The sequence below is a fragment of the Ranitomeya variabilis genome, chromosome 2, assembly GCF_051348905.1.
Source record: "Ranitomeya variabilis isolate aRanVar5 chromosome 2, aRanVar5.hap1, whole genome shotgun sequence".
Classification (NCBI taxonomy): domain Eukaryota; kingdom Metazoa; phylum Chordata; class Amphibia; order Anura; family Dendrobatidae; genus Ranitomeya; species Ranitomeya variabilis.
In genome coordinates, this window is record NC_135233.1 from 250,327,481 (window position 1) to 250,342,529 (window position 15,049).

The window sequence follows — 15,049 nt, forward strand, 5'->3', positions numbered from 1 at the left end:
GGAGGAAATAGAGAGAGATTGCTGCAACCGACCACATTGTCACCCATTTGTATTTATGGTCACTTTATAGCAGTGGATGCCTTAAGGGCAGAGACAGACTGCCGTATTTCTCGTGCGAGAATCGCATGGCATTGTAAGCACTGGCCTGGCACCTCTCCTGACCTGAGCAAGACATCATCATGGATTATTATGCAGCTGTGAAGCTCAGGTCAGGAGAAGCGACAGCCAGTACAGTACGAGGTTTACGATGAGATTCTCGCACCAGAAATACGGCAGTCTGTCTCTGCCCTTATAGTGCATCACTGTCACGGGGGTACTGGGTAGACTAAAGCTGATTACCTGGGCCCCTGCGATATCCCTCAGACTAGGGAAAACCCTGTCTGTCCCTCTCCCAGAATTTACACTGATGGTGTGCTTGTCTGGGCCGCCAGGCCTGACCCTGACTCCTGTTTCAGCCCTATGCTGAAACCTCCACCCGCCACCCAGTGATTAGACCACACACCAACCTCCACAGAAAGCACAGACAGGGAAAACTAAAAAACGCACCACGCCGCAGACACACAGGAAAACACTATAATGTGCACAGGGCAAAACAAACACAAATATAGGAAGGAGAAATATGAAGGAAAATACACCACCAGATACAATATTTCTTCTCCTAGACCACCACTCCAGACTGAGATCACCAGACACAAGCTATAATCGGCGACGCCCAAAGTCCAGAATGACTATTAAAAGGCCACGGGCGTGACCCAGCCTCCAACCAGATTACCAGCTAGATTAACCCCGGACAACCTGGATAAAATCTAGCCGGCGCCACTGAGCGTATAGTGGACAAATGTGGAATTACCGCTGTCTGTCGGACACCCTAGTGTGAATAGCGTCCGACATGACAATCACATAGTATGCGGTATTACGTCATGTGTTACACCAGGCGTTATGTCATTATATTGCCCATGGTCAGTACTTATTAGTGTTACTTCTGGATTATGCTTTATTATGAGGCATCTTCTCCTCTGTGGCCTTTTATAACTTGCTATATATATTTATATATTCAGATATTGTTATTGGATTGTGTTACTATATGACCGTATATTTTGTGTGTCATGTCTTGCAGTACGGCTTGGTGTTTGATGCCGGATCATCTCATACTTCACTCTACCTATACCAGTGGCCGGCGCACAAGGAGAATGATACGGGGATAGTTTCTCAGATCCACATGTGCGAGGTTCACGGTACAGTTTTCCCATTATATAACACCAGAGAGTATTGAATGTAATTTGTTACCTGGTGTAAATGCCACTGTTCTGTTGAATCAGACAATGTTTTGCTTTTTTCCTGCGCCTCTCCATTCCCAAGATATGACCTTTTCTTCATTGTACCTAAAATTCTAGTCTTATTAGTCAAATGGGCGTCATCTTCAACACTTCTGTGGGTGTGTCCACAAGGATGATGCCCACTTGCCTAACAAGTTTAGATTTATAAAAAGGAAAGAAAGGCTCATCTCTCAGGAACAGAGAGGAGCAGGAACAAAAGGAAAACTACACCGGATTCAGGAGAACAGCGGTATTTACACTAAATAACCCTTTGGGGTGTATGCAAGCACCATGTAAAACAGAGCTGTACCACATCCATGGGGCTGGGACTACATGGCAACTTTGGCCGCCAACAGCTGTCGTGTGACCAAGGTTTGCTAGGTATCGCAGCAGAATACAAGTGAATGGAGTCAGATTGCGACCACCAAGGGTAATGCGACTAGGAAGTCGCAAAAAATACATCGCGGTAGGACTTCTTGCAACTTGTCTGTCGGGGTATCCTCAGGGTCCCAACGTGACCCCATTCACTTGTATCACATTGCGATATATCAGCAACACCTAGCGAAATTTGCTCATGCAACAAATGTAGCGACCAAAGTTACTGGGTAGCCCGGCCTTACGGTCACTTGCCATAAATGTGTAATTTTTTTAACGGATGTAAATGCTGCTGTTCTCCTGAATCTGGTCTGTCTTAGGGTACGTTCACACAGGACTTTTTTGCTGCTTTTTTTTGCTGCTTTTTTTAATGCTAATTTTCAGCTGCTTTTTACAGTACCAGTAAAGCCTATGAGATTTCAGAAATCTCATGCACACACGTTGGTTTTTTGTTTGATCAGTTTTTTCTGCTTTGCTGCTTTTTTTGGACATAGGGCATGTCACTTCTTTCAGCGTTTTTGCTGCGTTTTTGCAGCGTTTTTTCACCCATTGACTTGAATGGGTGATGAAAAAAACGCTGAAAAAACGCTGAAAAAACGCATGTAGCATTATTTGCTGCGTTTTTTGTGCAGAAAATCATGGCCAGCAGGAAGGGATCTCACAGCCAAGAGCTTAGGGGTGTGGTTAGTGAGGTGTGAAGAGCCATTGTGAGCCATTGTGAGGTGTGAAGAGCCATTGTGAGGTGTCCTGTTTGTGATCTATTGTGAGGGAGTTCCTGGTAGTGAGGTGTGAAGAGCCATTGTGAGCCATTGTGAGGTGTGAAGAGCCATTGTGAGGTGTTCTGATTGTGATCTATTGTGAGGGAGTTCCTGGTAGTAAGGTGTGAAGAGCCATTGTGAGGTGTCCTAGCAGCTGAAAATTGGCATCAAAAAAGCAGCAAAAATCTGCAGCAAAAAAGTCCTGTGTGAACGTACCCAAAAAACGCACCAAAAACGCACCAAAAAAACGCACCTAAATTAGCATTAAAAAAAGCAGCAAAAAAAAGCAGCAAAAAAGTCCTGTGTGAACGTACCCTTACATGGTCATTTAAAAAAACATAAAAAAATATGAAGTAGCCGCAAATGATGGAAACTAGTAAAAAAAAAACAACTTTAGTATATTCATTTACACTTGCTCTTCATCACTCTTTTTGAGTTGTGCAGACACTCGTTGCCAATAACATTTAAATATCAGTGGCATTATCACTTCACATCTTCTAATCCTCTACAAAATGGCCGACAACTTACCTCAGCACAACGTTGCTGCGGTGTTTGAAGGAATAAATAGCAGCAGTGGTTCTCCTTGGACTTAGTTGCCACCAGTTCTTTATTTCCTGGCCAATCTTACATATTATCTGGATATTAAATCAGGTAATGTCTGAGAAACTCGCAAAAAAGAAAGATTGTACAAAATGGTGGTCACTACCCACAGCAGCCAATCACAGCACTTGTTTTATTTTTGTAAGCTGTTCAGGAAAAATTAAAACTGAGATCTGATTGGTTGGTATGGACAAACACCACCATGATATGTCTACATTGGTTTCTATGCACAAACTAATGTTCTCCGCTATTATGTTCAAGCATAAAGAATGGAGAGGTTATCTGATGGTATCACACAGGATGGGCTTAGATACACAACTCTGCAGCCAGTATCACCAAAGATGGGATTAGATACGCAGCTCAGCAGCCAGTGTCACCCAGGATGTGAATAGATACACAGTTCAGCAGCCAGCATTACACAGGATGGGATTAGATACACCAGCATCACACACGACAGCATTAGATGCACAGCAGACAGTATCACCCAGGATAGAATTACTTACACTAAGAACCTTATGTACAGATATATATATATATATATATATATATATATATATATATATATATATATATATATATATATATATATATTTATATATATATATATATATTTATATTTATTTTTGTTTGCCTAGTAGTGACAGATGATTTATGGAGGTGCTGTCCATTTTCTTTTTTTTTTTTTTCTTTCTCGGGATCACACAGGGAAGGATAAGACACACAGCTCAGCGGTCCGGATTACGCAGGACAGGATTAGATCCATGGCTCAGCAGAAGCATCACACACGATAGGATTAGATACACAGCTCAACAGACAGGTTCACACAGGACGGAATTAAATCCACGGCTCAGCAGACAGTATCACACAGGATGAGATTAGATACATGGCTCAGCAGACAGTATCACACAGGATAGAATTAGATACACGGCTCAGCAGACAGTATCACACAGGACGGGATTAGATCCACGGCTCAGCAGACAGTATCACACAGGATGGGATTAGATACACAGCTCAGCAGACAGTATCACACAGGATAGGATTAGATACACAGCTCAGCAGACAGTATCACACAGGACGGGATTAGATCCACGGCTCAGCAGACAGTATCACACAGGATAGGATTAGAAACACGGCTCAGCAGACAGTATCACACAGGATAGAATTAGATACACAGCTCAGCAGACAGTATCACACAGGATAGGATTAGAAACACGGCTCAGCAGACAGTATCACACAGGATAGGATTAGATACACAGCTCAGCAGACAGTATCACACAGGATAGGATTAGATACACAGCTCAGCAGACAGTATCACACAGGATAGGATTAGAAACACGGCTCAGCAGACAGTATCACACAGGATAGAATTAGATACACGGCTCAGCAGACAGTATCACACAGGACGGGATTAGATCCACGGCTCAGCAGACAGTATCACACAGGATAGGATTAGATACACAACTCAGCAGACAGTATCACACAAGATAGGGTTAGATACACGGCTCAGCAGACAGTATCACACAAGATAGGGTTAGATACACGGCTCAGTAGACAGTATCACACAGGATAGGATTAGATACACGGCTTAGCAGACAGTATCACACAGGACGGGATTAGATCCACGGCTCAGCAGACAGTAACACACAGGATAGGATTAGATGCACGGCTTAGCAGACAGTATCACACAGGACGAGATTAGATCCACGGCTCAGCAGACAGTATCACACAAGATAGGGTTAGATACACGGCTCAGTAGACAGTATCACACAGGATAGGATTAGATACACAGCTCAGCAGACAGTATCACACAGGATAGGATTAGATACACGGCTCAGCAGACAGTATCACACAGGATAGGATTAGATACACGGCTTAGCAGACAGTATCACACAGGACGGGATTAGATCCACGGCTCAGCAGACAGTATCACACAGGAAGAGATTAGATACACGGCTCAGCAGACCGTATCACATATGATTAGATACACGTAGTGGAGGATGTTAGTCTTGCACAGGTTACAATGTGAATTAGGCTGTTACTCGCTGATTGTACGTTTGTGTGCCATGTCTGTAGATGCCTGTGTCCCGGCCGCCGTCTGTGACTCACACTGAAGTCTATGGGGGCATTGCAGGAGCGTCTCTAGGTGCTGTGCCGCCATGACGTTGTGTATCACCAGGACACGCTCACTGACATTAGACATATGATGATGCCAAATACTCCATGATTACCATGTAGTAAATAGGGTGATGTGGTTGTTGGGGGCTTCGAGAAGCCCTCGCTCCAGTGGGAGACTGTCGGACACAACTTCCCTATGGTAGGAAAGTGTCTGGCGTCCATTGTGCTCCTCTGGTGATGGAGCCAAGTTCAGGTAATTAATCAATAACGTGTAAAGGTCTCGGAAAGTCAAATATTGACAGGGCAATCCATGCCTGACATTCATTCTGTGCCATCCAGGGAATTCCTCTACCTCATGGTGGACTCTTAAAGGGGCCATTACATTATTAAAGTAGACGTCCTGAGTGGGTCCACTGCCCGTATACTTACCTGCTATTTACTCCAGTGAGTGACCCCAGCTCAGCTGCACTGTCTATGGGGGTATAAAGGTGGCCATACACAATAGATCAGGACCACCTGATCTTACATGGTCACCTTCCGACTCTCCCCCGATAAATTATATTTTGGGGTGAAGAGAGGGGATCAGATATATTGAAAATGCCCTTTCACGGAAGATAACAACATCTCTGATGTAAGCAGAAGAACAAAGCATTGGGTATGTTGTCCATGTGTCTCTCTTTTCCTTAACATCTGCCAGCGGGGAAAGTCAGGATACCCCTCACACAAAAGATGGTGGGCCAGTCCTGCTAAAATTGGAGGGTTTGGCTATCCATCATCTACTGTTTAAGGGCTTTTTAAAGGGATTGTCTCATTTTGTTGAACAGGCGTTCACCTCTCCTCTGCCCCCTTCCCACTTTCCAATACATTCCTGATTGACAGCTCGGACCAGCAGCATGGGGTCCCTTCTCTGTGGGACCTGTTATTGTTATGCTCTGTTATTGTACAGTAATAATTTTTTTAATCAAATAATTTTCATTGAAAACTTTCAAATGCAAATTTTCCACCTTTCAAATAACATAAAAGTAATACTAATAATGCCATAGTATAAAACATTGACAAAGTACCTCAACTTCAATTCCACCTTTTTAGAGAGGACCATTTTCATTTTCAGAGCAGTTCTAGAATAACTGAGTATAAAATTCGTAGAACGAGGGGAAAAAAAGGGAATAACAATTAAGGGCTAGCATGGTAAATATTCTGTCTTTAATTAGAAGAGTTGTGGGCAGCCGTGGAGTATCCGACCAAGGACTCCATATCTTTCCAAGTTTGATAATCAAGTTACATTTATGATAGACTCATCTTCCCAGAGAGATTATATTATTTATCCTTTGTTGTAGTTTTTCCCATAGATGGAGGTTCTGTGTCTAACCAATGAAATACTAGACGTTTACGTGCTTGACATAGAATACGAGAGATACCTATGAATAAGGGAAAGTCGGGATCCAGCTTCAAATAGTGCCAATAAACATACACGAGGATCTATTACCAATTTAACTCTATACAGCCTTTCTATCAAGGAGATGCCCTCATTCCAAAATGGTCCTATCTGTCTGTATTCCCACATCAGATGTGCCTCATCCTTCCCACACCTACGGCATTTTCCATCATGGCGGGATCCTATCTTGTGTAGAAAACCTGGCGTTCTGTACACTCTGAATTACATATACAGTGGGGAAAAAAGTATTGTCAGCCACCAATTGTGCAAGTTCTCCCACTTTAAAAGATGAGAGAGGCCTGTAATTGACATCATAGGTAGATGAGGCTGGGAAGCTCCTTGCCTATTGCAGATTCAGTCTTCCCAGCCTGGTGCAGGGCTACAATTTTGATTCTGGTGTCCTTCGACAGCTCTTTGGTCTTCACCATAGTGGAGTTTGGAGTGTGACTGTTAAAGGTTGTGGACGGGTGTTTTTTATACTGATAAGTTCAAACAGGTGCCATTACTACAGGTAATGAGTGGAGGACAGAGGAGCCTCTTAAAGAAGTAAGGCTACGTTCACATTTGCGTTGTGCGCCGCAACGCACAACGCAAACAAAAACGCAGCAAAACGCATGCACAACGCTGCGTTTTGCGACGCATGCGTCCTTTTTTTGGTTGATTTTGGACGCAGCAAAAATGCAACTTGCTGCGTCCTCTGCGCCCAGACGCGTGCGCCACAGTGACGCATGCGTCGCAAAACGCAAGTGCAACGCATGTCCATGCGCCCCCATGTTAAATATAGGGGCGCATGACGCATGCGGCGACGCTGCGGCACAGACCGCAAATGTGAACGTAGACTTACAGGCCTGTGAGAGACAGAAATGTTGCATGTTTTTAGGTGACCAAATACTTATTTTCCACCATAATTTGGAAAATAAATCTTGCCAAATCAGACAAGGTGATTTTCTGGATTTGTTTTTTCATTTTGACTCATAGTTGTGGTCTACCTATGATGTTAATTACAAGCCTCTCATCTTTTTAAGTGGGAGAACTTGCAGAATTTGTGGCTGACTAAATACATTTTTTCCACTCTGTAGTTCACATCTTTTGTGCCTCACAGGGAGATAATTTGGGAAAAGTTTTTAGAATCGCTCTCCATTGCTCCACCAATATAGGGCCAACATCCGCTGTCGGGGTGATTATCTAGTTGGGGTGACAACAGGCACTTACATATGGCAGAGATTAAAGCCTTTGTATGGCCTGTAGAAGGAATAGTATTAGGGGATGATGTATGCTGAGGTCCATGAGACCTGACTGAGCAGAGGGAACATGTCGGATTAGTAGCTATTGGTAAAAAAGTGTTACATTGAATTGCTCTTGGAGCTGATGAAAACTTCTAAGCACAGAGATTGCAAATAATTGTTCTATCGCTCAGATCCCTTTTTGGTCCCAATCAGAAAAACCCTTTAACTTTGATACTTCACCCAAACTGGGATTACGTTATAGTGTTCTGCATTTAGTGTAAGTGCAGCGCCCCAGAGTCCTGGTCGTTGCAGTACTCATGCTCCGCCGCTAAGGGGGGTGGTGGTACGTCTGATGGCACTGAAGGAGTTCACCTGACCAGGTATCACAGACACCAATACACTTCATAGTCTGGCCTCCAGGGGGAGCTAAGGGTGCTATGTATTAGGCCACTCCTCACAATCTGGTAAAACTGGGGGTTAGATAGGAAGTTAGTGAGAAAGCTGACTGGGTTGGAACCAGGCAACATCCTGTGGCAGAGGGTGTTGCAGGGGAAGATTCAGGGGGGTCCCTGTCAGGGGTGGGATCCTGACAGAGGCCTAGCGAACAGAAAGAACGTTACGAGACCGCGCCTGCTGTTATGATCCGGTGACCTTGGAGCCGCATGAGACTTTCTCAGGAGTAGGTGGAACCTGTACTGACCGCAAACCCTAAACTGTCACCGCAACTAGAAGTAGCCGTGGGGTGTACCTAACACATCCTAGACACCTCGATACAGCCGGAGGACTAAATACCCCTATAGATGGAAATGGGAATTCTATCTTGCCTCAGAGCAGAACCCCAAAGGATAGGCAGCCCCCCACAAATATTGACTGTGAGTATTAGAGGAAAGACACACGCAGGCAGAAATCAGGATTTAGCAAAAGAGGCCACGCTAGCTAAATAGGAAAGGATAGGACAGAATACTAAGCGGTCAGTATTAAAACCCTAAAAATATCCACAGCAGATAATACAAAAATTCCACCATCTAACTAAAGACATGGAATGTATATCTGCATCTCCTGAGAATCCAACTTGACTTAAATATCCAAACACAGTCTAAGCTGGACAAGAAAAAACATTGAATAGTACTGAATTGTAAAGCACACAGCATGTGTGCTGTAGAAACAAAACCAGACACTTATCTTTGCTGATTTGGCAGCAGGGCTGGAGGAACCAGACAGAGATGCAAAACCTCCAAGAACAATGGACAACTGGCAAGGGCTAATGAATCCTGCACACCTAAATATCCCAGTCAGAGCTGCAATCAGCAGGGACACCTGCCCAGGATTGCAACCCAGGGACAACTGCATTACTATCTCCAAATTAGTAACAATATCTGAGTTTAGGGAATATTTTAACTGTGTGAACATGTAATCCCTTAAAATACTTTTTATTAAATATATCTTAAAAAATTCAAAAAATCCCTGTGACATAAAACAAACAGGATCAAAAAACAGGATAAAAAAAGTGCACCTATCCTCACAATATCCCTACACTTTGCTGCTCTCCCTACCTCACAGTGGAGGTTGGCACCCTGATAGAGTCGATTCTGGCGCCCCCACTCAACGGCGGCTATCCACTGCTCACCCTATCAACCACCTATAACACTACAGGTGGGAAAACAATGAATTTATATAAAGAGATGAAATATAGTGTGGAGAGAACAGCAACAAAAAATAGGTGCACAGAAAAAAGTCCCCAAAATTGTCCAGAGTATTTTGATACATATGGGACAAATAATGACAAGGGGAATAATAGTCCAATATGCAATGGTTCAAGAAAAAAAAAAATGGTTTTCTGGCTCCAAGCCATACTTCAAACCAACGGCAGGACAGTCAGTTATAGGCGGGGTGTCTCACCTAAATCACCTAAGCAGACATAGGGGGCAACAGTGGGAGAGGGGCGACTCTAGGGTCCCGGAAGAACTCCAGGCCTACCCGTCATACGGGTGCGTCCTAGCCATATCATCTGGGGGACGGAGAAGAACATCAGAATCAGTTGTGAGGGAACATCAGAAACAGACACAACAGTTGTGAGGACTATCCCGTGGTGCTCAGCACGGAAGGACTACAACACACAAGCGCTAGAAGGAAGGCACAGATTTCCACCTGTAAAGGGAACTCTGGAGGTGCCATCGGACCGGCCGGTCTCAGACAGCCCTGTTAACCGTACTCTGGATTGAGGATCCTGAAGCCTTCAGTAAAGAGGTAAAGAGACTGCAACCCTGTGTCCTCGTTATTCATCGCACCCTGCACCACACATCATCATTCTCAACTTCTACTGGACGCCCCTTAGCAGGGTCACGGACCGGGTCTAGCCACCGTGACAATCCCAGAACCGAGACAGAGAGGCCCGGTACCGGGTACCCCTCGGCCCTGCGACAGTGGGGGCGCTCCATATCCGTAATCACCTGTCCGTTTCTTTCCGTTGTCGCACACTTTATACACTAACGCCAATGTGGGGGAGAGGATTCCCAGAATCCCGGACTCCAGAAGTCACAGGGGTGAGGCCCGTGTCATCTCTATTCCCATCAATGGAGGTGTTGCAGTTAGGGTCCAATAAAATACAGCCATGGGTCAGGCACGGCCGGACCACCCTCATCCTTATGTGGCAGAGTTTGTAGTGTTATTCTGCTGATTACACCATATTAATTCCCGGAACATGGTTTGTACTTGACAAAATATGGGAGGGAGGAAGCCAACAAGGAGCGCTATGACATATAACAATTGTGGCATAAGGATCATCTTGATAAGATTTCCTTTACCTATAACTGATAGCGAGAGTTTGGACCATGTGTTAACTTTCGTTCTAAATTTATCTAATCTATATTACATATTCTTTAGGCTTGGTGCTGACACTTATTCCCAAGTATTTAAACGTGTCTATTGTACAGTAATTTAAGGAAATGTCCACTGATGAGCAGTTTCGGCGTCCTACCACTGCAGACAACCTATATGTTATATATGTATATATGTATGTGTATATATAATAAATATATATATATATATATATATATATATATATATATATATATATATATATATATATATATGTGTTGTGTCGTTACATTTTTAGGGTCAGGACTTTCTTCTTACGCTGATAATCCCTCCCAGGCTGGGGAGATCCTGAAACCCTGTATGGACGAGGTTCTGAAAATCATTCCCTCCAAGCAGCACAAAGAGACCACGACATTACTGGGAGCGACAGCCGGGATGAGGCTTCTCAAGTAAAGTATTAAATGTTGCATAAAACACATTGTAGTCCAATAGTAATGTTACATTACAGGGCTAAAGCAGAGTGTCTCTTTAAATGCAGTAATAAACATGAATTGTTATAATAAACGGATTATATCCTTATCGCCGTTAACCCCTGACATCACCATTTACCAAACATACTAATCAAATGGTACATGAATTGTGTGAGTAATTGTGCAAACAGCGGTGAGAGGCGTCCTTATCATAGTGCACAAATGGGCGCCACCGGCTCATTTACATGCAGAACTGCCCCATCTATAACCCGGATGCTGCTGCATTTATGGGTGCAGGCTTCATGGACCCTAAAATGAGGGTAACAGACCTCGCTCAGGTCTCTTTTGTGCTTAGAAATTTGACAATATATCTTACAAAAAAAAAAAAAAATCCCCATTTTACCATTCTTTGTTATTTCTTTACAAGTAAGAGATAACTTCGCTTTACTAGGCAAACCCTTTAACACATGAAAGTGACTAATAAAATGTTATGGTTATGGGCTCATCTTGGGAGCAGGATTCCCTAAGATGTAGGTCAAGGTGAGCAGCAGGACTGAAAGTGATGATGGCAGTGGTGTTAGACCTGACAACAGAAGGAACGACAAACACCAGTAGAGCTGGGTATGCAGGATGGCACGTGCAGTGGTATAGTAAGAAATATTCACCTTAGTGTAGCAGAACCAAATTTGCAGACGGCACCTGACAACAGAGACTAATGATGTAGCAGATCTAAGTGTGCAGACAGCAGCTTGGAATCGAAGAGCTGAGGCGGCAATGAAGCACTTGGATGTGGTAGAGCCAAATGTGCGCACAGCACCTTTAGGACAGTAAAGCTAAGTGTCTGTCAAGGGAATATTTAGGATAAAAGTAGCTGGGGCAGGCAAGAGCAGATCTGGGTTTAATAAATGTCAGAGTATTGTGAACACGTGGTTGCAGTGTGTCCTAATACCTGAATACTCTATCAACATAAAGGGGTGACACGAGAGGCACACGAGCAGATTATGTTGGTACAGGAGAGGCAAGTGGCGCAAAACGGAGCTGGAGCCAGGACAGGTAACAAACTCTGGCTTACTACAGCCACCAACAGAGGGAGGTCACTACATATTGTTATAATTGGGCTCAATACATTATCTGTATTCAGTGAGCTCCCCCTAGTGGTGGCTGCAAGTGGAAAAAAAATAGGACAATGTTAATGGAAAAGATTTGGAGATCTGTATCAAAATTTAATAAGCCCTGTATGCTATAAAGATATAATTAGAAATGAAACCACGTCTTGGACATAAAGCAATGACACTGCGGCTGATTATCTACATAGCTTGATGATTTCACTAATGGAATAATCAATGTGTCACTTTTGATCCCTACATTGCATATCTCACTTTTGCATGAAGCAATGGCCTTGGTAAGATGTTGACCTTGGTATAGTAAAGGTACCGTCACATTAAGCGACGCTGCAGCGATATAGACAACGATGCCGATCGCTGCAGCGTCGCTGTTTCGTCGCTGTGTGGTCGCTGGAGAGCTGTCACACAGACAGCTCTCCAGCGACCAACGATGCCGAAGTCCCCTGGTAACCAGGGTAAACATCGGGTTACTAAGTGCAGGGCCGCCCTTAGTAACCCGATGTCTACCCTGGTTACCAGTGTAAATGTAAAAAAAACCAAACAGTACATACTTACATTCCGGTGTCTGTCCTCCGGCGCTGTGCTTTCCTGCACTGACTGTGAGCGCCGGCCGGAAAGCACAGCGCACAGCGGTGACGTCACCGCTGTGCTTTACGGCCGGCCGGCGCTCACAGTCAGTGCGGGAAGCTGACGGCGAGGGGACAGGCACCGGAATGTAAGTATGTACTGTTTTTTTTTTTTTTTACATTTACAATGGTAACCAGGGTAAACATCGGGTTACTAAGGGCGGCCCTGCACTTAGTAACCCGATGTTTACCCTGGTTACCAGTGAAGACATCGCTGGATCAGTGTCACACACACCGATCCAGCGATGTCAGCGGGTGATCCAGCGACGAAATAAGGTGCTGGCCTTCTAGCTCCGACCAACGATGTCACAGCAGGATCCTGGTCACTGCTGCGTGTCAAACACAACGATATCGCTATCCAGGACGCTGCAACGTCACGGATCGCTGTCGTTCTCGTTGTTAAGTCGCTCAGTGTGAAGGTACCTTAACTCCACTTGACCCCCTTTTTTCTGTTTTCAAGCATTGTAAGCAAAAAAATAGATCATCTTGTACCGAAAGACAAGTCAGAAATCAATTTTTAAAGTGTTTCATTATTGCAAAACAGAGGTCAAATCGCTCTGCCCAACTCATCATTGATAGAAACCTCTGAGTAGCTGAGGAATTATTGATTAGGTAGTGTTCCTTTAAGAGGTATTATATTGCTTATAAAAGCCATGATTAAATATTTACTATAGAAAAGTTACAATTGTCTTTTAATTGACTGCAATAATTTGATAATGTTCATAGGTTGCAGAATGAGACCAAAACTCAGCAAATCTTTCATGAAGTTTCTAAAACTCTCCGTGAGTATCCGGTGAACTTTCAGGGAGCTCGAATATTAGATGGTAAAGAAGAAGGATCGCTAGGTTGGGTCACTGTCAACTATCTTCTGGGCACCTTCATACAGGTCAGTAGTGAAATCCATTCCTCCATTCCATCAAGTCACTCCTGATTTCTTGACCTGCTCCTTTTTTCCTTGGAGCAGTATTCTTATATACAGAGCTGGTTCCGTCCCAAACAAGCTCAGATGGTCGGTGCCATGGATCTAGGTGGTGCCTCCACCCAAATGACTTTCCAACCTTCAGGGACTATCGAAGACAAAAGCACAGAGATGATCTTCAAACTCTACGGCTATGACTACACCATCTACACTCATAGCTACCTCTGCTACGGCCAAGACCAGGCGCTGAAGAAGCTGCTGGTGCACCTCATCGAGGTAACATTTCCAAAGTGCATGCACATGACGGGTTGTTACATTCATGTCAGGTATACAATCCTCCCATCCCCTACCCTAAAAAATGGCTAAAATACAGTGTGTCCCTACCAAACACCTGATACAATTTGAGTCTGAAATGCAGTGACGATAACTCTGATCCTGGCCGTTAAACCCCTTAGATTCTGCGGTCAGTAGTGACCATCGCATCTACGTGGTTAGATGTTTGTCTACAGCTTAAAGATAACCTGGCCATGCCTAAAATATAAATAGACTGTGTCAATTACGCAGCTTAACCACTGTTCCAAAATAAAATGGACTGGCATGTCCTATGTTGGGTGCACAAAGCATGCTCAGGAGCTGAGCCTGCTTTATACCTGGTATGTGCCAGCAGTGTTATACAGCCAGCAGCATCAACTGGAGCTAGCACCAAATTAAATGTTGCTGTCAATCACTAAAAGCATTTAAACAGTCATAGTTAAAACTGAAAACCCCTGTGGCCACCTCGTGGTGCTCCTATGAAGCCAAGCCCAACAGTATGTGAAAAAAAAAAAAATATAGAAAATTGCCACCTTTTCCTGTTTAAAAAAAATATTTAACCATACACTAAACTCTGTAAACAGAAAAGAAATTCCCATGTCAGAATTGCCATTTTTTTTAATTAAAGTCCCGCAAAAAAGGCAATAAAAAGTGATCAAAACATTGTAAGAGCCGCAAAGTGGTATGAATAAAATCTACAACTCACGGTGCAAAAAACAAGCCCTCCCACAGCTCCATCAACAAAACGAAAAAAAGAAAAAAAAAAAAAAGTCACAGAAAATAGGCACACTAACCAAAACTTTTTATTTTACATAGTTCTGAATTATTTTTTTTAACCTATAAAATTTGAAAAGAAAACCTTAGAAGTTTGGCATCACTGTAATCTGACTGGGGTGGAGAATCCGATTGCAAGGTCATTTTAACAATGAGCGCCATAAAAACGAACCCCCCAAAAA

The 15,049-nt window shown here is 43.7% G+C and overlaps 1 protein-coding gene across 3 annotated transcripts in view; it reads left to right on the forward strand.

Moving 5' to 3' along the window:
* ENTPD8 (ectonucleoside triphosphate diphosphohydrolase 8) overlaps positions 1-15,049 on the forward strand; it is a 30,995-nt gene that overhangs the window by 9,338 nt on the left and 6,608 nt on the right. For all 3 annotated transcript variants that reach the window (XM_077284559.1, XM_077284561.1, XM_077284560.1), the window contains 4 exons: positions 1,118-1,235; positions 10,941-11,091; positions 13,589-13,748; positions 13,827-14,057. In XM_077284559.1, coding sequence (XP_077140674.1) covers positions 1,118-1,235; positions 10,941-11,091; positions 13,589-13,748; positions 13,827-14,057 — 660 coding nt within the window. The remainder of the gene's footprint in view (positions 1-1,117; positions 1,236-10,940; positions 11,092-13,588; positions 13,749-13,826; positions 14,058-15,049) is intronic.